Genomic DNA, 24398 nt, shown 5'->3' with positions numbered 1-24398 from the left:
CGATCCCAGGACCCTGAGATCATGACCTGAGCCGAAGGCAGCGGCTTAACCCACTGAGCCACCCAGGCGCCCCTGTATGGACTATACTTTTTGCATCTGATTTAAGAAAGTGCCCCTGTCCTCAAAATCTATTCTCCAGTTGAGTGTTTTAAAATTTTTTGAATTTGCTTTTTTACATTCAAGTCTTTAGTCAACCTAAAACTGATTTCTGTTTATGATGTAAGAGTCCAAAATTAATTTCTTATATGGAAAACGAGTTATCTGAGCACCATTTGCTAAAAATCTGTCCTATGCCCACTGGTCTAGAGTGCTGTCAAAAATCAAGTTTGAAGAAATGGGCTTAATCCTGGTTCTTTATTACCACCTTTCAATCTGGAAGCTAAAGTTATTTTCTCCTTCTTATAAGAGGAAAACTGAATCCCAGGAGTTGGAGGCTTTTACGAATTCTGAAGAAAACTGATTTTAAGAGGGTTTGTTGTTGTTTTAGTGTTTGCTTATATTTTCCAGAGAAACAAAAAGAAGGGGACTGGGAGGTTATTATTTTGAATACCAAGGCCAATACCTCTAAAACGGAAATGAACTCACTCATTTTGTTGAAAGTTGTTTTGATTCCCCACAAACTACATTTGCCTACAGTACACATTTCAGGAAGGCTAGAAATGCATTTACTTTTCAAATAGCCAAAGGGAGCCTTTTCTGAAACACTTTCTTAATACCTAGCACTTAACCTTGTATATCATCTAATTCTTTAATCTAGGGGTTATAACAGAAATATCCATATTCTTTTAAAAATAGTGAGAAAGGCCATTTTCCTACTGCTAAGAAGCTAGCTCTTACATAAGGACATTTGTGACTCCATCATTCCCGGAAAGGAATCCATAACTCAAAGAACAACCATACTTGTCCATCAGCCTGAGCCTCCAGCTTTCAGATCCAACTGCTCCAAAGCCCGAGGCAAGCACTGCTCACAGAACGAGGCAGAGAAGAGAAGTATACACACCCTTCTTACCCTTTATTCTCTTCCTAACGCTTTCCCTTCATTGTCATTTATCCCACACAAGCTCTGCCCAAGTACTCAACAGCACTGAAATGGGATGATTTTACTGTAATACAAACTACATTTTGAGTGTGAGGAAAATCAGAAGCAGAAATGTAAATTCACTGACTCAGAAAAAGTAACAGCACGGAGACAAAAAGTTTCCAGAGAAAGAAAAAAAATTCAATTTCTTCCTCAGGAAAATACTCTGAAAACTATTCCCTCTCTACATGATGTCAGTTACTTGCTATCGGTCCTTAACAATATTGTTTATTTTCCTGAACACTCCTGAAATGATTATCAACTAAGAATGTAATTATTCTGGAACCTTCATGCATGGGTTTTTAGGGGGAATAAGAAGGGATTTTCTGTGGTGACAGCCCATGGTCCATGATGTCCACTTTGGATACTTGATCACCACGAAACTTGCCAACTGATGGCCAAGCACTGATGCAGACTGTTCATGAAACACCCCAGTTGGACGGAGTGTCTCTAGCTGATTACCATGTCCAAGATCAGGTGGTACTTAAACCCAAGGAAGCTAAGAGTATCTATCAGATCTAGAGCCCTCAAATTGATTTTATCAAATTTATTAGATCTGTTTAGAACCACATAGCAGAAAGACACTTAATCAGAATTCAGGGGTCTGTATTTATCAAATGGCCTGTATATATCTGTTTCAGAAATATGGGCATAGGTAGTCCCTGGTGGTCTTTTAAGGAAATTTTCGTGGAAAAGTTACAGGTTTCCACCCCGTTTACTAACATTAAATAAGCAATTTCCTAAAATGAGCGGGCAAAGACAAACAAGAGTTGCCCCACAGACATGGTAAAGACACACAGAAATAGCACTTTCTAGTAATTTAGATGTATTCAATGCCGCAAATAAGCCAGACTGAGAAATCAACTGGTTTTGCAGTGACCGCTGAGTTGAGACCATGCGCACAGCTCTGGATTACTCACCACAAAAAAAAAAAAAAAAAAAAAAGGCAAAGACATAAACATGAAAGTCCTGCAACCACCGGACACACACACAGTCAGCCTGTTGAGGGTGGAAGATTCTGATCACTCTGCAGGTTACCTGTCAAGGAAAGGGGCGCCTCTGTGTCTCCAGGTAAGGAAGCAGCAGCTGCAGTCATGGCCCAGGCTCCCGAAACCAGCCAGGTCTCCTCCCAGGGGAGCCGCCCCTGCACTGTACCTGTTTCCTCGTGCCACAAGCTATGCCCACATGCAGACTAGAAAGCCCTGCAGGTGAAACATCACAATCACACGGACAACAATGCCAGGAGCACAGGAAAGGTCACCCTCCATATGCAACTCACACCCAAGATGCCGCCAGGGGTCTGCACCGGGAAAATGGTAGAACCCTACCCCTAAAAGAGGCTCTTCCACACCGGGTCTCCACATACACTGGGGACAGCCAAAAGGGTGCCAGCTGGATTGTCGTCGTGATACATGTGAATAAATGTGAAACATGGTTAGTAGTTAACATTTCCACCGAATTGTAGAAAATACAGTTTTGGGTGTGGCGGGGAGGGGGTGGGGGGGCGGCATCTTAGCTTTTAACATGCCGTCACAGCATCCAGCGCAAACTTAACCAAATAGGACAGAGCTGTGGTTGGAACTGCAGAAAACCGGAAATGGGACAACTCGGCAATTGCTGCCCGCCGGGCGCAGGGGTATCCGGGTACCACGCTGGGGTACCGTGCGTGGAACAGACCGCAGCGCTCAGCCTCGGCCGGCCCTGGAAGACCACGGGAGTCCTTCCTGTTCCCGGACTTCGAAGCGGCGGCGCGGCCAGGTGGGAAACCACCCCGCGCGCGGTCCCCACACGGGTTCCCAGGTGGAGGGCAGTTTGAGCTCTTCTGCGGGCAGGCGTGAGGCGGCAGCGAGTCCTACAGATGAGTGGGTTCTGAGGGCAGAGCGCCGAGAACTATACCGGGGAGCGCAGCGTCCGCACTTGCCAAGACCATTTCCCGGGCTCCCGCAGCTCTGAACGCGAACGCCGCGGGGCGGCGCAGCTGACCGTTAGCCGCGGGCGGGGCCTGGGGGTCATGTGATCCGCGCCGGGTCAGAGCGCGGCGTGCGCGGGAGCACGCAGAGCCGCTCGGCCCTCGGCCGCGCGCCTTGCGTGCGCGCGCGGGCCGGGGGCGGGGCGTGTGGGCGAGCCTCCGGCGCGCTCGGAGCGGAGGCGGGGCCCGAACGGGGCGGAGGGCGGGGCGGGGCCTCCTCCTCCTCTTTCTCCTCCTCCGCCTCCACCTCCTCCTTCTTCTGCGAGGCTGGGCTGGCGGCGGCGGCGGCGGCGGCGGGAGCCGGATGACCCGCGGAGGGGCGCCTCGGCCATGACTGCGGAGCTACACCAGGACGACGCGGCCCGAGCAGCCGACCGACACCGCTCGGTGGGCCCCGCGGCGGCGAGCGAGGGCCGGGGGTGGCTCGGGGTCCCGTGCGGGGAGGGGGCTGCGGGGCGTGAGCTGGAGCGGCGCGGGCCCCGGGCAGGCCTGCGGGGCTGCGGGGCTGCGGGGGGACGGGGGCTGCGGAGAGCACCGGCGGCCGGCTGGGCGGGGGCGAGGGCGGTGCACCCGGGGGGTGGGGGGCGCTAGGTCTTTGCAAGGCTTGGGTCGGGGGCGAGCTGAAGTTTGGGGGGAGTCGGTGTTTTGGAGAACCAGCTATAAAGGGCAGGACGTGGGGTTGTGTGCATCAGGGATCTTTAGGGGGAGCGCTCCTGGGCCCTGACCTGGGTGAGAAACTTCTCAAGAGGGCAGCTAAGGTGGTTTTTAGTCCCTTTTCTGGCAGTACTGTTTTCAAGTGTCTGAAGCGGACCGAACTTGCCTGACTTAAAGCAGGGATTGATGAACACCGTGTGGAAGACCAGGGGTCCTGGTTACCACTCCCTCCCTTCCCTTACCCCAGCAACCCCCTTCTTTTTTCTATTCTTTCTTTTTTAAATAAACTGAGAGCAGCCTGCCCGGTGCATTCATCAGTAGATTTTTAAGGAGGGAGGAGGAACAGCGCGGTGAATAGAAGGTATTCTCGTAAATGCGTTCCTGTTCCTATTATCTCAGAAGATTGAAATCGATACAAGGATTTCTGGGCTGAGTTGGTGTGAGCGGAACACTGGTTTGGGAGAAATCAAAAGGCTGATAATGCCGTGTGTAGAAACTTGGTTAAGTGGGCAATTCGAGAACGTCTTCTAATGTTACTTTGGAAAGTTATAACTTCACACCCCCTCCTCCCCCCTCCACTGCTGTGCTTTTTCGAGACCGAATGGGAGACCTGTGCCAAGTATTCCAGTGAGAGTCTGGAAATGAGGAATTTCATAGAAATATTTACAATGCAGAGCTGTCAGCTACTTCCACGTGGGAAACCTTTTGTGCCTGTGTATTCTTTTTGTGCACACAGGAGATCCGTGGGGTGTAGTGAACCCATTTCCTTTTTAATGTCCTCCAGGTCCTGGGCTCCAAAATGAAAGTAACATGGATGGTCCTTCACGTGCTGCTGATTTCTAATGGGGATGCTCTTGTTCAGTGTCCGCAAATACCTAATGGTCTCTGAGTCAGGATTTTCTCTGGTTTCACAGGTCATTTCTATTTGTTTTTAGGACAGTGACTTCAGAACAGGTGGGGAAAAATCGGAGTTTTGAGATAGTTGCATTGGTTTAGGGGAGAGGCTATTTTAAGAGAGAGTAGGTCATATTTAAATTATGTTGGGGGACCACGTGCCTGGTCATCAGCGGCATCTTCGTTTACCTCTGCCACAGTTTGAGCACTCTCTCTCAGCACTCGGGGTTTGTATGTGAGGTGTTTGATGAGCACTTGTATGTAAGTCATAGCTATTTTGGGAAGACTTGGAACTTGGCTTGGCTGTGGCTGGCCTGAGTACCCTGACTCTTGGCCACCTGCGGAGTGATGACATTCGCTGTCTTCCTGGTGATTCGCCCCGGTACAGACAGCCTGATAAGCTTGGAATGCTTGATAATGTTTGCCCCTTTTGTTTTTGCTAATGAAAATGCTTGAAATTAGCAGGCTAGGTTGAAGGAATCTTATCGAGGGAAAGTACCGTTTGCATCTCAGAGGAAGGATTTTAGTAATTTCCCCTTGATGAGTTTCATGTTAGAATGGACTCTATTTTGGATTCTCGGAGGCACTCTGCATTTCCCTTAAAGGGTCTTCAGTTCCGGTTGAGAAGAGCTATCCGTCCAGGAAGCTATTTAAAACCTAGAATGCAGCCCTTCCCTTATTGGTCAGTGGTGCATGGGGACAGACAGAACCCTTTATAGCCTCCCAAGAATTTTAGTGAGAAAAATGCAGCACCTTTGGAATATGTTCTCTAGAGTCTGAAAGAGGATACTTTGTGATGTTGCTTAACACCCCAGACTGCCCACTGGTAATTCGAACATCTACAGAGATTTCTTAACAGACAGATTTCTGTGTTTTAATCAGTTCTTGACTTAGATTAAAACAATAACAACAAAAAACAACCAGCAGCAACATTTACTGTTACTGTAGGATAAACAACTTGAAGTCAGGTTGGTTCTTACAAACCTGTCCTCCTTGGCAATGGCACGAGGATTCCTCACATGCTCCTGACGCTGCCTGGAGCCCTATGAAAACCTGCCAGTTTCCGTGAAAATTTAATGTCCTTTTTGCTTTCTCTTGATTTATTGGCTTTTCATTCGCGTTTACCTTGTCTCGTTAGTTGTGATTTTCGGAACACGAGCCCGTTAGCGCTGGGTTGGCTCTCACAACTTTAATGTCTCTTCAGCTACAGATAGTTTCTGCTCACACAATGAGTACAATATTTGTAAAAAGCAGTGACAAGTAGCGCCTTGCCAGGCAAGATCTTTCCATGTGTTATATTTCCTTGAAGGAATGTAAGTGGTAGCCAAGTGAAGCAGATGTTTTTTAAGGAAAATAATGATGCTGGTAGTAGCAGGAGCTGACGTTAATTGAACATGTAGTATATGCCCGACCCTGTGCTCAGAACTTAACCTGTATTATCTCGGGACTTAGAGCTGCTCCGTGAAGTTTTCATATAGGAAGACTTACAGTTATTAAACAGTTTGCCCAAGATCACCCACCTAGCAAATGGCACAGCCAGGATAGAACTCAAGAAATTCTGAGTCTAAGAGCCCAAGATAGCCTTGATCCTACTTCTGAGTCAGTGGACCCGTTGTCTTAGGTCAGAACCTTTCTTTTACCCTCCAGAACTCTCCTGATGTTTTAAACTCAATCTTCCCTTCATTCTTTCTAAATATATAGCTTCTACTTGGCTGAGCCTGCTGCTCTCAAAAGAGATGGGGGGTGTTTGTTTTTGTTTCTGTAAGGAGATGTCTTATTTTTTTTTGCTCTTTGTGTTTCCTCTTCATTATCTCTTTTCTCTTGGTGTAAGAGGTACCACCCTTCCCTTCTTCCTTCATTTCTTAGAGATGAATCTCGATCCGTGGTGTCTGGAGAGCTTTTTGATGGGGATTGCTGGAGGAGGATGTACTGGCCTCAGTGGGTGGAAGCCAGGAATGCTGCTGAACGTTCTGTGATGTACAGGACAGCCCCCAAAACAAAGAGTTATCTGGCCCCAGATGTCAATAATGCTGAGCTCAAGAAACTCTGAGCTAAGTGATGCCCCTCCTTGCCCTTCTAAGTTAAATCACATTTCCTTTATTCTAGCCTAAGCCCCAGACACCTTCGTTGTCAGTGGGCTAGCAGTCCGTGGGCTAGCAGCCTCTGCATCCCCCAGGAGTTTGTTGGAAATGTAGAGATTTGGGTGCGCTGAGCCAGCTCGGGCTGCCTTTCCGTCTGACTGTGTACATCTCTTCCCAACCCTGCGTCCGGGGGCCTCTTGTTGGTAGCTTGAAATTGTCACCGTGGGAGTATTTATACCAGGGACCTAAACAGGCTCCACAAACCAACGCACCTAGACCTATTGAATCGCAGCTTGCCTTTGGATGACATCCCTGGGTGATGACTTTGAGACGCTCTTTCCTATTGTGCAGAATTCCCACCTTCCATTTAGCTATGTACATGTCCCTAGTCCTCCAGCAAAACAGTAATAACATTGACTTATGCCCTATCCAGCGATTGAACTTGTCCAGTCCCTTACTTCAGTTTTGTTTACTTTTCTTTTTTCTTTTTTTTTTTTTTAAAGATTTTATTTATTTGACAGAGAGAGATCACAAGTAGACGGAGAGGAAGGCAGAGAGAGAGAGGGAAGCAGGCTTCTTGCTGAGCAGAGAGCCCGATGTGGGACTCGATCCCAGGACCCTGAGATCATGACCTGAGCCAAAGGCAGCGGCTTAACCCACTGAGCCGCCCAGGCGCCCCTTGTTTACTTTTCGACCAGAGTTTCTAAGTCCACCTGTTTCTTTCCTTAAGCGTTTTCTCAATTATATTGTAATTTCAACTCACTGTGGAAAACTTGGAAATCAGACCCTTGCAAGATCTGCTCTTGGGTGATAGGAGGCGCAGCCCCTGGTTCGAGGCATATGGATTCCCAGACTGCCCTGCAGAGCTGTTGGTGGCAGCAGGCCTCAGGACAAGCATCCAGTTAGGAGACAGCTGTGGGGGACCAGTCTAGGCTCCCGCAAGAAAGAGGTCTGATTGCCCAGAGGCATGCAGAGAGGCTGACTAGGCACCAGAAGGTTAGATCGTAGGGCACTGACTGTATGGGATCAGCATTCCCCAGGCCACCCAAGGAGAGCCTTGCCAATAGTAGGCTTTTAGTATTTGTCTCTTGGGAATGAAACTGATCTCTCCGAGGCGACCAGTGACTAACCGCCTTCTGGTGAACTCTGTGGCCTTACAGAAGTAATTCTTTTGGCCATTCTTCCTTGGTTATTCAAGTACCAACTCAAGCCCCTTTCTCCTGCTTTTGTATGTGATGATTCCTCATTGCCACTGTCTGGTTGATGTTTATTTTGGCATTTGACTTTATTCCTACTTACTATCAATTGTTCTGTTTTTTCCTAAAAACTAAAAAAACAAAACAACAACGTTCTTAGGAAAATTAGTCTTGGAAAATATGTTTGAGTTTCTCGTCTTCATCTTACAATTTTAAAATCTTATGACTCGAGGGTATAGAAGGAGTTCTTAGACAGTGACCTGTTTCTACGCTCACTGTACAACTGCCTTACTTCCCGAGCTCTCTCCCTTGGAACACTTGGAACCTGTATTATTCCGGTTCTTCTACCTTTCTTCTCATTGAGGGGCTAACCTGTTAGCTTTCCTGGCTGTTAATGTTCCTTTTACTAACTTCATCCAAGTCTGCATTTTGAATCACGACTTGCCAATGACTCCTCCTCTATTTGCAAATGCTGTTTAAACAGTGGTACTTGCATATCTGTGTCCTTGGCTCTAACCCTGTGCTGCATAGGGACTTCTACCACAGGCATTGGAACAGCTACCTGCTCTAATAGTATTTGCCATGTGCCAGTTATGGCCTAAAGCACTTCTCTGTGCTTTCTGTATATTTACAGTTATGCAAGGTGTAAGTTATTATGTCTTATGACTAATGAGGACACTGAGACTCAGCTCTTAATATAGCTTATAAGGGCCTAACAATGCTATTTGAAGGTGAAGTCTCTTGGCCTGCATGTTGCCAATGGGAAATGTGGCTTACTTAAGCTCAAATGCTAAGTAGCAGGGCTGGGACCTCAAGCCACTCCCCCTTTCTTCCTGGAACGCGTGCCTTTCTAAAACCAGACTTTTTTCAGTGGCCTGGGTGGCTCAGTCTGTTAAGCATCTGCCTTTGGCTCAGGTGTGATCCCAGGGTCCTGGGATCCGGCCCTGCATGGGGCTCCCTGCTCAGCAGAGAACCTGCTTCCACCTCTCCCTCTGCTCTCTCTCCCCTCATGTTTGTTCTTTCTCTCCCTCTCTCTTTTAAATAAATAAAATGTAAAAAAAAAAAAAAAAAGTAAAACCAAACTTTTCAGCTGCCACTTGACATATGACGTGCTTTGTTGTATGTTCTCATGGAACCCACAGAGCCACCTTGTGAAGTAAAATTTAGTGTGAGGAGGAAGTAGGAGTTGCAGAGTGGCACAGCTAGTAAGTGGTACACTGAAACCATCGCGTGGGTAGTGTTCTCCCAACATCTAGACGAGTTTTGCTGGATGGGCAGGTCACAGCGTCTGACATTTCTTTTTTTTTTTTTTTTTTTCCATTTTACTAACAAATCTTGTATGCATTATTTCATCTGAGGGTCGTACCCGGTGCCACCAAAGCTTACAGTTTACTTTATTTTCCAAATGTGGAAACTGAAGCCCTGGAAAGTTGAGATTTACTCCGAGGCTAACGTGTAGTGGGATCTGCACTGTGGAGCACTATTCCCACTATCCAGGCTTTCTACCTGCAAAGGGAGGTCAGAATACCAGAAAGACAAACCAAGTTAACCATCCGCATGAGTAGGGGTGCCTGGGTGGCTCAGTGTGTTAAGCATCCAACCATTGGTTTTGGCTCAGGTGTCCCAGGATCCAGCCCCACGTCGGACCCTGTGCTCAGTGGGGAGTCTGCTTGAGGATTCTCTCTCTCCGTCTCCGTCTGCCCTCCCTCTGCTTGCACACATGTGCTTTCTCTCTCTCAAATAAATAAATAAATCTTAAAAAAAAAAAAATCTGTGTGAGTAGGTGCTGGTAGCATGCTGAGCGATAGCTGTTAGTTTAAATTTGAGTTACCCCAAACAAATACTTATTCTCCAATATTCTTGTACAAGTTAGTAGTTCCCTGATGTCCTTTTTATTTTTGGGGGTGTATGTGTGCATGTGGAAGTAAAAATCCCTCTTGATTTCACTCAATTGAAGTGAAATTCACATAATATAAAATTAACTATTAAATTTTTTGTTTCGAGAGAGCATGGGGTTAGTGGCAAAGGCAGAGGGAAAGACAGAATCTTTTTTTTTTTTTTAAAGATTTATTTATTTGTTTTAAAGAGAGAAAGAGAGTGAGAGAGCATGGGCAGCAGGGGGAGAGAGAGAGACTCTAGAAGACTGTGCTGAGCGCAGAGCCGGACGCAGGGCTCAATCTTACGACCCTGACATCATGACCTGAGCCAAAACCAAGTATTGGTCACTTAACCAACTGAGCCACCCAGGCGCCCTAGAAAAGAGAGAATCTTAAGCAGGCTCCACACTCAGCACTTACCCCAACACGGGGCTCAGTCTCACAACCCTGAAGTCATGACCTGAATCAAAATCGAGAATCAGATGTTTGACTGACCGAGCCACCCAGATTCCCCCAAATTTACTATGTTAAAGTGTCCTGTCCCGTGACATTTAGTGTATTTATTCACAATATTGTAACCTCTATGAAGTTCTAAAAACATTTTCAAAACCCCCAAAGAAAACCCCTATCCACGAGGCAGTTACTCCCTATTCCTTCCTTGGCCCAGCGCCTGGCAACACTGATCGGCTGTCTCTCCGTTGACTTATTCTAGATATTCCATATAAGTGGAATCACGTAATATGTGACCTTTTGTGTCTGGCTTCTTTTACCTAGTATAATGTTTTCAAGTTTCATCCAAGTTGTAGCACCTATCAGTATTTCATTCCTTTTAATGATGGAGTAATATTGCACTTTGTATATTTTATCCATTTTTCCCTTTGGTGGACATTTGAATTGTATCCACTGTTTGGTTTTTACGAATAGTGCTGCTGTGAACATTCGTGTACAAACATTTGCATACCTGTTTCCAGCTCTTTGGGGTATATTCCTAGAAGTAGAATTGCTGAGTCATATGGTAATTTTCTCTTTAACTTTTTGGGGAACTGCTGAACTGTTTTCCACAACAGGTGCACCATTTTACATTCCCACCAGTAATGCACAAGGGTTTTAATTTCTCCACCTCCATCCTCTCCAAACACTTGTTATTTTCCATTTTTGTTTTGTTTCGTTTTATAGCAGCTATCCTCATGTGTGTGAAGGGGTATCTCATTATAATTTTGATTTGCATTTTCCAAACGGCTCTTTTCATATGCTTATTGGCATCTTCTTTGGAGAAATGTCTGTTTATGTCCTTTGCCCATTTTTGAATTGCATTTGTTTGTCTTTGGTTGTTTGAATTGTAAGAGTTGTAATATAATTTGCATACTAGAGCTTTATCAGATATATGATTTGGAAATATTTCTCCCATCCTACAGGTTGTCTTTCATTTTCTTGATGTTATTTTTTGGATACACAAAAGTTTCTAATTGTGGTGAAGTCCTGCTTACTATTTGTTTCTGTTGCTCATGCTTTTGGTGCCATATCTAAGAATCCATCGCCAAATCCAAGCTAAAGATTTGCCTCTATGATTTCTTTTAAAAGAAAGAAATTTTAAAAAGAATTTTTTAATTTTAAAAAGAATTTTAAAAAGAAAAATTTTAAAAAGAAAAAAATTTTAAAAGAAAGAAATCATAGAGGCACCTGGGTGGCTCAGTCAGTTAAGTGTCTGCCCTTGGCTCAGATCATGAAACCAGTGTCCTGGGATCGAGCCCCACATTGGGCACATTGTTCATCAGGGAGTCTGCCTCTCCCTCTGCCCCTCCCCCAGCTCATGCTCTCTCTCCCTTTCTCTCGCTTTCTCAAATAAATAAAATCTTAAAAAAAAAAAAGGTTTTGTCGTTTTAGCTCACATATTTAGGTTATTGATCCATTTTGGGTTAGTTTCTGTGTATTGTAGAGGTAGGGGTCCAAGTTGATTCTTTTCACGTGAATGTCTACTTGTCCCAGCATCGGAAGAGACTGACTTTTCCCCATCAAATGGTCTTGGCACCATTGTCAGAGATTGATTGACCATACATTATAGGCTTTTCTAAATTCTCAATTCTAATTCTGTCCTTGTCTGTCCTTGTGCAGTATTCCACTGGCAGGATTACGATAGCTTTTTTTTAACTTTTGAAATCCAGAAGTGTAAGTCTTCCAACTTTGTTCTTTTTCAATATTGTTTTGGTTAGTCAGGGCCCATTGAAATTCCTTAGAGTTTGAGGATCAGCTTTTCCATTTCTGCAAAAATGGTTGTTGGAATTTTGACAGATTGCATTGAATTTGTAGGTCACTTTGGATATAATAATAGTAGGTCTTTTGTCATGGTTAATTTTGTGTGTCAGTCAGATTGGGCCCCGAGGTGCCCAGATATTTGGTCCAGTGTTATTCTAGGTATGTCTGTAAAGGTGCTTCTGAATAAGATTTGAATTGTAGACTGAATAAAGCAGATGGCCCTCCCTAATGCCTGTGGACTTCATGCCCTCAACTGAAAACCGGAATAGAACAAAAAGGCTGAGTAAGAGGGAATATCACCTACCTGACTGTTCAGCTGGGCCATTGGTCTTCTCCTCCCCTCAGACTGGAACTACATGTCCAGCTCTCCTGGGTTTGCAACTTGTCAGCTGAAGAGCTCAGGGCTTACACCCTCCACAATGCAAGAGCCCATTTCTTACAACAAATTACTTCTCCCCTACCACCTAGACAGGAAACTAGGAATACAGGGTTCATTTACACACACACACACACACACACACACACACACACACCCTGTTGTTCTTTTCTCTGGAGAACCTTGACTAATCCAGTCTTCCAGTCCATCAACTTGACTATCTTTCCATTTATTTAGGTTTCCTTTAGCTTTTTTTCTCAGTGTTTCGTGCTTTCCAGAGTTCAAGTCTTGGTTAAATTTATTCCTAGGTGTTTTATTTTTCCGGATACTATGATAAATGGAACTTTAAAAAATTTTCCTTTTTAGATCGTACATTGCTGCTGTATAAAAACAGCTGATTTTCACCTGTTGATTTTGTATCAACATCGCTAGATGTGTTTATCAGCTCTCGTGACTCTTGTAGATTCTTTGGAGTTGTATATATCCTGTCATCTGTGAAGAGAGCTAGTTGTACTTTTTCCTTTCTAATTCGGATACCTTTTTACTTTACTTGCCTGATTGTTCTGGCCGGGACTTCGGGGACACCACTGACTAGCATCGCTGAAGGTGGGCATCCTTGGTTCGTTCCTGATTTTAGGGGGGTGGCGTTTGGTCTTTCACTGTTGAGTATGCCGCTCACTATGAGTTTTCTTTTTTTTTTTTTTAAGATTTTATTTATTTATTTGACAGAGATCACAAGCAGGCAGAGAGGCAGGCAGAGAGAGAGGAGGAAGCAGGCTCCCTGCTGAACGAGAGCCCAATGTGGGACTCTATCCCAGAACCCTGGGATCGTGACCTGAGCTGAAGGCAGAGGCTTAACCCACTGAGCCACCCAGGTGCCCTCATTTTTTTTTTTTTTTTTAAATAAAGGCACTTTATCATGTTGAAATTCTCTTCTGTTTCTAGTTTTCTGATTGTTTTCATCATGAAAAGGTGTTTCATCAAATGCTTTTCCTACTCCAGTCAAGGTGATCAGGTGTTTTACCCTTCACTCTGGTAGTGTGGTGTATTACACTGGTTGGTTTTCTTGCTGGTGACTTTTTATGTCCTTGCCAGCAGCATTCTCTCAGGCATCCAGTTTTGAATATTTGACTAAGCCTCATTTTTTCCATCTCTGAGATGTTCGCTGTATGTCCTGCCTTTTCAGTTCTCCTCTCGGCCCCCTCCCTGTCTCATCACACCTGTGTATTTGGTACTCCTCTAACTCACGGGTAAGCTTTCTTTCCCTAGTCTTAGCTCCCTTTGAACTGACTGTTCACATGTGCTGGATTAATCCCCTTAGAGTACCATTATTTTCCCTCATATTTATGCTCTGCTGAGGGACCTGTGATGATTTCCCATTGTTCATCAGATTAAGTCCGAACTCATACTGACATTTAGAACCTTTCCTAATCCAGTCCCTCCCCATTCTCATGTCTTGTTTATTTATCACAAATAGAAACTGCACCCTGAGTCCCGCTAACAACTTTTATTTTATTTTTTTTAAAGATTTTATTTATTTATTTGAGAGAGAGACAGTGAGAGAGAGCATGAGTGAGGAGAAGGTCAGAGGGAGAAGCAGACTCCCCATGGAGCTGGGAGCCCGATGTGGGACTCGATCCCGGGACTCCGGGATCATGACCTGAGCCGAAGGCAGTCGTCCAACCAACTGAGCCACCCAGGCGTCCCTACAACTTTTAATTTTACTGTTAGGTTTGTAACACTGTAAGCATGTAAATTTGATTTCCTGTATCTTTGCCCTCATCTTTCTGGTTTCTCAGCCTTTGAATTTTTGCGAAAAATGGCATTTTCTCTGATTTGTGAAGATGCATTCCATATGTCCTTATTGTAAAAGCTTCCCGGCCTCCTTTCTTGGATTTGGCTGGGGCGTGTATTCAAAGAAATGAGAGTGTTGTCTTAGTGAGTTCCACAGTATGAAAAAGGCAAGAACACAATGTTTCACACAATGTTTCATGAACACGATGTTCGGTATGAAAAGATATATTCATATGCATAGGCCGCTTCTGGAAAGATATATCGGAAACTATTAATAGTGGTTATTCCTGGGAAGTGGGACTGGGTTGGACAGAAGAGAGAAATTCCTTTTCACTCTGTATCCTTCTGTGCTGTTGGAATTGCTCAGTGCATTTGAAAAAAAGAGATGAGAAACAATGATTAATTCCTTTTTTTTTTTTCCTGGCTTTTAATTCCAGTTTCAACCCCTTCTATACCATATAAGGGTGACTACATCTTAAAAGCTTTCAATGTTTTTTAAAAACTTTGGGCCAATTGATGAACTGGAACAATCCTTTTCTCCATGAACCTACTTTTCGCGTCATTACAGTGAGTTGTCAGTAACCCTATTTCAGGCGTTTTAGTTTTACCCACCAAAAACTACTGTCTGTCATTTTTTAGGGAGTCCTGTCCTTATGGCATAGTGTGGGTAAACCTGAGTTTGGAATAAACATGGATTTGTTCCTGGAAAGAAAACCAAGAAAGGACGAGGGACTTCCATGGCCAGGTCCTTGTTTTGTGGAAGGTGGGAGGGTCTGTCCGTGGGAGGCTCTGAATGCATTTGAGACCCTGATGTCTAGACTGGATTTCTGGAGTTGCTGCTATAGATTTCCTTTGATTCCTAAAGCTCTTCTTTTGCTTTCCTTGGGCATTTAAGCTGCTTCTTAAAATCGGAAAAGCTGATATTTAATTTTGGAGGGAATTCTATTAGGCGCACTTACAAAGAACTTTGGTACTTCTTTGGAGTAAAAGAAGGTTTATCAATTATTCACTTGGTTTCAAATTTAGAAATGTCTTTGGAAGAATAGACAGTTGAGATCAGGAAATGTGTGCATCAAAATGATACAGCATCCCTGTTTGAAGGAATGGGACAGTCCAGAAAGCTCCACACCACAATGCCAAAATAGGTGTTTTAAAGATAAAACTCCTAATTAGTAATCTCACAGATTTGCCTCATCTGATCAAAGGAGTTTGATTTTAGTTGCAGTAGGATTTGACCAGTTAGTGTTTATTATAAAAACTCGATTACCTTAATGTTTTTGTTATGTGACTAGTCCTGTTCCCTGCTTATTGGGGGAGGAAGGACAGTCTTTGCTTTAAGAGAAGTGGACTAGATTGGACCAAAGTCACCGAGTAGCTGAGGTCAGAAAGCTTGGGTTTCTTCTTTCTATAGATTTGTGTGTACCTGTCTGTCTTCACTGCCTGTGGGCAAGAAAAGAGAGTGCTTTTTGTTTTATGAAAACAATGTGAATTTAGCCAAGGAAATGCAAACTTGTTGGCTCTTGTCAGTTATTTGAGTTCATTATGCCTGGTGTATAGGGTTTGTCTTGTCTCACACTGGGTGTGTACTCTGTATAGAGAGCCTGTCGTTATGGTGAAGTTAATATTTAAATCAGCTTCCTTTGAAGTGCCCGGAAAAACTGAGTTAGTAATACATTAGGACTCTAATAAGCTTAATATGTCTGTTACAGTAAAATGAATACTTAACATAGAGCACTTTTTAGGATTTGGGTTGAAGGTACCACAGAACATAGGTTTGGCTAAACATTCACGAGAGTGAAGTGTGTCAGCATGGCTTAATCCTTGTGAAATATATTCGGGCTTATAATAGTTATCTTTGATTTGTCTTTTTGAAAAGAGATTTTCTGTATTTGAGAGGGAGGAGAGAGAGAAAGAGAGCATGTGAGAATGCACGAGCATGCTAGCAGGGGGAAGGGGAGAGAGGGAGAGAACCCCAGGCCGACTCCAAGCTGAGTGCGGAGCCCGATGCAGGGCTCCAGCTCATGACCCCAAGATCATGACCCGAGCCAAAGTCAGGAGTTGACACTTAACTGACTGAGCCATCCAGGTGTCCCTGATTTCTTTTAATTCAAGACATTTGATGACAAAATGGGTTTTGTAAGCTCTAGTTTCCTGATCTGCGTGATGACGATGATGATTCCTACCTCTTAGGGCTGTTGGAAGGATTACAGGGATACAGGGGCAACTGAGGTTCCTGTAACAACTGAGGTGGCTCAGTGCAAGGTGTTTATGGTCCCAACTGTTGCCAGCACTGTCCTTTAGATAAGATAGTATGTTGTATGATTCTTGCTGTATGTGGGCAAGAATTTCATATTTGAAACAACTAGAGAGCCATATGATGAGAAATACCAGGTAAAGACGGGGGAGTCCCTTTCCATCACAAGCTCATTCGTTCCCTCAATATGGGAGTTTAGAAGGGGAGAGAGTAGCGTGGACCAGAGTTCTTGGGGTCAACTTTAAGGAGGAGGTAAGATGAATATAGCCCTTGAGTGCAGGTTGCCAGAATGTAGGAGGCATTTCTGGAAGTAGTAAAAGTAACACCTGAAGGCATGACAGAGGCTGTATTTGTGAGGTAGGGAACCAGTAGGAGTAAAGGTTGAGCAGGTTAAATGTAGAATCAGTTAATGGTCTTTGAGTAGCAAGATCCGGTTGGATTTGAATTAAAATGTAGAATATTATTCTTGGAGTTGTACAAAGTGATTTTACATAGTTGTCATCTGTGCCCAGTAGCTTTTAAACAAGAGACACTTAGAGTTTATTTTCTTTCCCTGTGTGTATTCTAGATGTATTAATGTTTCACTGCTTCTCTATTACAAAGTGGCGAAAGGGGAGTGGAGCTTCAATCCACAGACAAATGTAATGATTGGTGAATTGTTTAACATTTGAATACCTAGTTCATTGATTCATATTTATTTGGCATTATGAGATCTCTGAAACTGAGATGCTACTTACATCGACGGCCTCCAGGTAACAGAGGTGATGTCCTTAATCACCGTCCGCACATGTATGGGCTTGGTCTTAGCTGTTCCTACTGTCATGACAGTTGAGTTATACGTACTGTTGGGGCCACGTGGTTAGTTTCCTTTCCACTTTAAAAGATCACACTGTGGGGTGCCTGGGTGGCTCAGTGCGTTAAAGCCTCTGCCTTCAGCTCAGGTCATGATCTCAGGGTCATGGGATCGAGCCCCGCATCGGGCTCTCTGCTCAGCAGGGAGCCTGTTTCCCCCTCTCTCTCTGCCTGCCTCTCTGCCTACTTGTGATCTCTGACTGTCAAATAAATAAAATCTTTAAAACATAATTAAAAAAAATAAAAGATCACACTGTGATTCGACATTTAAGTTGGAAAAAAAAAGCAAGTGGGTGAAGAAAGGACTAGAACAGAACAGCAGGGTATGAGTTTGATTTAAAGTGAGGTAAAATATTCGTCACTGGAGGAATGAGCTCAGTTTCAGATTTTCCTGCAAAGCTACAGTCCGGTGTTTCGGGGCCCAAGAAAGGAAGACAGCCTAGGTGTATTAGGTCTTGTTACCTAGAAACATGCAAAAGAGCGGCTCGTCACATGCCAGGCGGGCACCTGGTAAAACTGCTGAAGTTCTCCACATAAATAAGAAACCGTGGAGCTGCAGGAAACTGGTGTGACCCATTCACATGTCTCCTGGGACTGTTGTGTCATCCTGACTGCCGTCCTGTCCTAGTTTAAGTGGGCAGCAGTGTTCCTCCTTAGCGGCGCACGTAAGTATGTTCCTTACGAGTAATGGCCCTTAGATTCAGTCAGAAATAGCGTTTTCCGCAGGTACAGTCCTTTCCTGACGCTGGCTGCTTTGGAACTGACCACACCGCGATGTCATCACGGTCGTGGTTGTGATCAGAGGGGTCTCGGGAAGATGCAGAGACCAAGATCAAAACACAGGAAGAAAATAATTGCCTGGTTTCTCGTGAAGTAGGTACTCTGGCCTGTGTTCCTCGTCTTCTCAGGTACAGCCTGGCGTAGAGTGGAGTGTAGACTCTGGAGGGAGGTGGCCCTTCGGTAGCCATAACCTTGTGTAAGTGCCTTGACCTCCCATGCCTGCGCTCTGTCGCTCGGGCCTAGCACGGAGCCCAGCTTTGATACAAAGGCGAAATTAGTTTATACAAATGTTTCTAACAACACCTGGCTGAGAGTAGGCAGTGTATGTTAGCTGCTATTTTTGACTGGCATTATTTTCTGTGAATCTTAAGTGGCAGTCGGTGCACAGAGTAGTTTGAGGTGACGGTGTGATTGTCAACCCTGCTGCTGTCTTGGTTCCAGTTCAGGGCTAATGACGCTGCTCCCATCCTCCTCCCAATGACAGACGGTCCCTGACACGATAGTTCGACCTTACAGTGATGTGGAAGTAACGTGCATTCAGTAGAAACCATTCCCTGCATTTAAAACTTTGATCTCTCCCCAGCCTGGCACCACGTGACATGCTTCTCTCGGGTGACGCTGGGCAGGGCTGGTGAGCCACGCAATCTTGGGTCAGCAACCAGTACACTTACAGCCCTTCTGCACCCCTGCAGCCGTTCCCGTTTTTACATTCAGAACAGCAATCTATACATCCCATGAGCTACTCAACACTTTATTATAAAACAGGCTTTGTGTTAGAGGCCCTTTTCCCGTTGCAGGCTAACATGAGAGTTCTGAGCACATCTGAGGTCAGCTAGGTGAGCTACGATGTTTGGCAGGTTAGGTGTATTGAGCGCATTTTCCACTAATGATTCTTTCAACTTAGAGTGGGTTTACTGGCACGTGACCCTACCATAAGTTGAGGAAGGTCTGTATTATCCCACGCTTCTTGGGGCATGTTGATTCTGATTTTTTAGAAAATCGTATATGATTGAGATATATAGATTCACACAATGAAATAAAATGGAATTAGAATTCAGTTGGGGAAGAAAACCCTTTTTATTTTTATTATCATTATTTTTTTAAGGTTATTTATTTATTTATTTATTTATTAGACAGAGATCACAAGTAGGCAGAGAGGCACGCAGAGAGAGAGAGGAGGAAGCAGGCTCCCCGCTGAGCAGAGATCCCAATGCGGGGCTCGATCCCAGGATTCTGGGATCATGACCTGAGCCGAAGGCAGAGGCTTTACCCCACTGAGCCACCCAGGTGCCCCTATTATCACTATTTTTTAAATTTTATTTATTTATTTATTTTTTTAATTTTGACAGAGAGAGATCACAAGTAGACGGAGAGGCAGGCAGAGAGAGAGAGAGGGAAGCAGGCTCCCCACTGAGCAGAGAGCCCGATGCGGGACTCGATCCCAGGACCCTGAGATCATGACCTGAGCCGAAGGCAGCGGCTTAACCCACTGAGCCACCCAGGCGCCCGTAATTTTATTTTTATTTATTCTTTTGAGCGAGAGCATGCTTGGGGGAGGGGCGGAGGGAAAGGGAGCATCTTCGGTGGACTCCATGCTGAGCGTCAGACAGGACCTGAAGCTCAATCTCACGACCCTGAAATCATGACCTGAGCTGAAGTTAAGAGTGGGACGCTTAATTGACTGAGCCATCCACATGCCCCCCTCCCCTCCGCAAAAAACTTTCGGATACGTTGTTCTTCTAAAATTCCATGCTTGTGTTTCCGGCATTTGCCAAGGCTAATCTGGACACCTTTTAGTCTGATAGCACTCTCCCTGTGTTCAGGCAATGACTGCCTTCGACAACACTCATAGCCTCCGAGACTGCTGGTCTCAGCGGGGTCGGGTTCCATTTCTAGCCTGTGACCGTGGCCCATGACTAGAGCAGAAAGGCTGTTGCTGCTTTTCTGAGCACTGTGCAGGGCTGTTTCAGTTGGTTATTTCTGGTTGTGTGATATTTAAGTGTTGCATTGGGCCCTCAGCTGTTGAAAAACATAGGATACTATTTCTGTTACAGCTGACAGTGAGCATAGACTGCCTCTTAGAGACATATTACTAACTGAAAGGTAGTGGATGGGAGTTATCAAGTATTGAATTGGGACTTAACTCTAGAATAACCTTAGGAATGATTTCCCCTCACTGAATTAAATTTGAACTATTTTTTTCAAGATTTTATTTATTTATATTAGAGAGAGAGAGCATGCACAAGTGAGGGGAGGAGCAGAGGGAGAGGGAGAAACAGGGTCCCCACTGAGCAGGGAGCCCAATGTGGGGCTCCATCCCATGACCCCAAGATCATGATCTGAGCTGAAGGCAGATGCTTAACTGACTGAGCCACCCAGGCGTCCCTGATCTATTTCGTCTTCAATGATCATGTGAAAGAATTGGGCCAACCAGTTCTTTCTACTGAGCTTGCTTATAAAAATTAGGTGTTATATGTTAACTTTCATTTTTGTGCAAAACAGGGTAAAATGTTCCAGTGAAGACTTACAAGCTGCAAAGGGATTATAAACTGATCTTGTGGTAGCTGAACGTTAACGAGATAGGTTTTTCCATGATTCGGATTAATGAAGGGAAAGCACTCCATACTTTATTCCCCCTGGGATTTTATGTATAATTCAGAAAATCGTGGTTCCGTCTGTACTTCTTTTTAAGTCATCAAACCCGTAGTTTTCAATATGATGTTGGTGGTATCACTTGTTAATTACGTGACTGGAAATTTATTGTCAGTGAAAAATGACACACAAAAATGGCATGTGCAGTGAAGCCAAAAATAGCACATCTTGACATCCATGCAAATTCCCTGGACTCTTTGTATGACCTAGTTATGGAGTACTCACGGAAAGAGAAACCTCAGGCACTTTCAGCTACTACGAGAGCTAGATATTACATTTAAATGTTTTATTTACTTAATAGTTTTTACTCATAATTTTTCCACAAGCACCAAAAGCATTTTTCATGATTAAGCTTTTAAAAGAGTAATGGATTTCACATTTTTATTTTATTTTATTTTATTATTTATTTTTAAAGATTTTATTTATTTGTTTATTTGGAAGAGCACACCACTGCAGTTGAGGGGTTGGGAGGAAGAGGGAGAGAGAATCCTAAACAGACTCTGTGCCGAGTGTGGGGCCCGACATGGGGCTCGATCCCACGACCCCGAGATTGTGACCCGGTACCCCAAGATTTGGCATTTTAGAATGTGTCTGACAGTCAGTACCTCCTTGTTTGGAGCTTTTCGGTTCCTGAAGGTAAATATACAGTCTCACACCAGATTATCCAGGTTGCTTGCACTTAAATTCTTTAAACATATCCAGCTTTGCTTTGTGACCGACCTGTCTGTGGTTTGTTTTTTTGTTTCTCAAATATAGAGCTGCCAAATGCTGTTAAACCAACTACGAGAAATCACAGGCATTCAGGACCCTTCCTTTCTTCATGAAGCTCTGAAGGTTAGTTTCAAGGCCACTGTTTGTCAACAGGCTTTAAAACAATTGTCCATATCATAGTTAGATCAGGTCAAGCTATTTTTATGCCAAACGAAAGTGCATATAGGGACAGGAGCTCTCCGGGTCAGATGGCCCAGTATCATCAATGACCCAATAAGGTGGAGAAGCTGGGGACAGGAGGAACCTCACTGAGGGGGAACCCTCCAGGGCAAAAGAATGGAAGAAACGCATCAGTCAGTTGCATTGTATAGCCTTTACATGGATCCTGACTCAAACACAAACACACACTAAAGTCTTTGAGTTAGGTAAGTTGGAGCTGATGATTTGAGAGTAAAACACTCGTTACCATTAAAGTGTGGTAATTACATTGTGGGTTATAGTTTGAAGGATACGTTCTGATGTACGGATAAGATACCTAGGATTTGCTTCAGAGAGTCTGGGCAAGTTAGGCAGAATAGGTCAGATCGAGCATCACTTGATAATTGTTGAAGGTGAATGATGGGTGCCTGGGCTACAGCTATACGTTCCCAGTGTCTCTGCCTTTGTGTGTGTTAGAAAGATGCCCTAATAAAAAGTTAAAAACAAATAGAAATACGGTCACCACTATAGAATATGGTAACTGCTTGGCGTGTTTATTGTAGAGACTGACTTCATTTAGAATCTCTGTCTTCATTGCCAGCCCCCTTTTGACACACCAGGCCTCAGCTAATCTGTGAAATTGGGAGTGGTAGCATCTGGAGCAGTGGGAACAAATCTCCAGCAGGGTTTCATTCTTGTTTGCTTGTGGTGGGAAGTCAGAACACGGTGGCTACCCCTCCCATACCCAGGCGTTTGGATGCTTCAAGCATGGTACACTCACTGTCCTCCCCCATACTATCTTTCTTCTACTTTCTACCCTAGAATGAGGCCCTGACTTCCTCAGAATGTTACGGGGTGTAGTAAGGAATTAAACAAAAAAACTGACTCCCTGTTTATTTTATTTATTTATTTATTTTTATTATTTTTTTAAATATTTTTTTAAAATATTTTATTTATTTATTTGACAGATCACAAGTAGGCAGAGAGGCAGGCAGAGAGAGAGAGGGAAGCAGGCTCCCTGCTGAGCAGAAAGCCCAATGTGGGGCTCAATCCCAGGACCCTGGGATCATGACCTGAGCTGAAGGCAGAGGCTTTAACCCACTGAGCCACCCAGGCGCCCCTCCCTGTTTATTTTAAATGCTGAGATGCTTTACTTTTGAAATCTCTGTTTTTTTTTTCCCTTTCTTCAGGCCAGTAATGGTGACATCACCCAAGCCGTCAGCCTTCTCACTGAGGAAAGAGTTAAAGAGCCCAGTCCAGACACTGTTGCTACAGAACCATCTGAAGGGGAAGGGAACACTGCCAGCAAAGAAGCATTAGCAAGTAGGTACATACATGGTGTCTTGGTCCTGCTGTGAACTAGTGGAAAATACGTGAGTTTCCTATCAATCCCATCAACCCTTATGGAATAGTGCTAATAATAGCTAATTACCATTACAGTGTGCTAGGCCTATTTCTAAGCAATTACATGGATTTATTTATTCATTCATTCTGCATTTATTTAATGAACACCTACTGTGTGCCAAGTGCTCTTTTAAGCGCTGGAAATAAACAGAAGAAATAGAATCCCTGCCTTTGTGTAGCTTACTTTCTCGTGCGTGAGATCAACAAGTCGATGAGTAAATTATATTGCATATTAGGATGATAAGTACCATAGAGAATATTAAAGGATGGAATGAAAGAAATGAAAAAAAGGAGTGCCAGGGATTGGATTTTTACTAGGCGGAGCCTTCTGAGAAGGTGGAAGGAAGGTGAGGGAGTCAGTGAGGTCTTAAGATGGGGATGTACTGCTCGAGGACAGCCAGGAGGCTGTCCTTAGTGGATGAGAGGTGAGGTACGGACGGACCAGGAGGCAGGCCCTGCAGTCTTCTTACATGTTTGGCTTTTCCTCTAGCTAGAGGCCAGCCCGAGGAGAGCTTGGAGCAGGAATGATGTTCACTGGTTTCCATTTCCTAAAGGTCATTCTGTTGAGAACAGAATTGCAGGGGGAGGTGGTGAGCCTGGGTCAGAGCAGGACAGTGAGACGGCTTTGCAGCTTCCGGTGGCGTGGGCCAGCAGGTGGTGGTGGGAGCCTGAGGAGCACCTGCCGAGTGGGATTTGCTTACAGCAGAGATAAGGGGTGTGGAAGAGAGAGGACTTAAAGGTAGCTCCTGGTTTTTTTTTCCTAAGCAGCAGAAATGCTGGCGTTGCACTAAGCACCGGAATGACTGCTACTAGAGCAGATCTGGGTGGCAGATGACGAGTGCTGAGTTTGGGGCACCTGCTAGACGACAGGTGGAGTGTTGGAAAGGCAGTGAGGATCCAGGCGTGCGGCTCAGGGGAGGGATCTGGCTACAGAGAGAAAAAACTTAGAATCATAAACTTGAGAATGGGATGCGAAGTTAGGGGACCATGGGAGCTTTTCAAGGGGTTAGGGTGCGTGGAAGAGAACGTGTTCAGTGATTAAACGGTGGACATTCCCAGTGCTCAGAGGCCAGGGTAGGTGGACAGTGTCTAGGGAGGTTGGAGGAAGACCAGGAGAGCTGGGAGAATGGGACTCTGGAAACCAAGGAGGCTTCCTGCAGGAGGGAGCCATCAGCTAGGGCAGATGGAGTTAATGGATATTTGGACTTCTGCAGTTTTGAGCTATTCTGAACAATGCTGTTATGAATATCCTCGTGTATATCTTTCAGTGCAAATAATGACTCTTTTCAACCAACGTTTTTCTTTTTTTCTTTTTCTTTTTCTTTTTTTAAAGATTTTGTTTATTTATTTGACACAGAGAAAGAGATAATGAGAG

At 44.5% G+C, this 24398-nt stretch overlaps 2 protein-coding genes across 7 annotated transcripts in view; one reads left to right on the top strand and one right to left on the bottom strand.

Annotated features, from left to right (window-relative positions):
- HTR3B (5-hydroxytryptamine receptor 3B) overlaps positions 1-3066 on the bottom strand; it is a 48514-nt gene extending 45448 nt beyond the window's left edge. Inside the window, exons 1-3 of one of the 3 annotated variants that reach the window (XM_047692383.1) lie at positions 2740-3066; positions 2358-2470; positions 2117-2280 (exon numbers count right to left, since the gene is read on the bottom strand). The gene's annotated coding sequence lies outside the window, so the exon portion shown is untranslated. Of the gene's footprint in view, positions 1-2116 lie in introns of all 3 variants that reach the window. The other 2 variants (XM_047692385.1, XM_047692384.1) reach the window with 2 other exon arrangements.
- A 210-nt stretch (positions 3067-3276) lies between these two features.
- Positions 3277-24398, top strand: part of USP28 (ubiquitin specific peptidase 28) — a 66783-nt gene continuing 45661 nt past the window's right edge. For all 4 annotated transcript variants that reach the window (XM_047691421.1, XM_047691419.1, XM_047691420.1 and 1 more), the window contains exons 1-3: positions 3277-3434; positions 21467-21544; positions 22810-22942. In XM_047691421.1, coding sequence (XP_047547377.1) covers positions 3378-3434; positions 21467-21544; positions 22810-22942 — 268 coding nt within the window. In that variant the 5' untranslated portion in view covers positions 3277-3377. The remainder of the gene's footprint in view (positions 3435-21466; positions 21545-22809; positions 22943-24398) is intronic.

The sequence above is a fragment of the Lutra lutra genome, chromosome 10 (assembly GCF_902655055.1).
Source record: "Lutra lutra chromosome 10, mLutLut1.2, whole genome shotgun sequence".
Classification (NCBI taxonomy): domain Eukaryota; kingdom Metazoa; phylum Chordata; class Mammalia; order Carnivora; family Mustelidae; genus Lutra; species Lutra lutra.
This window is presented reverse-complemented; position numbering and strand designations above follow the sequence as displayed.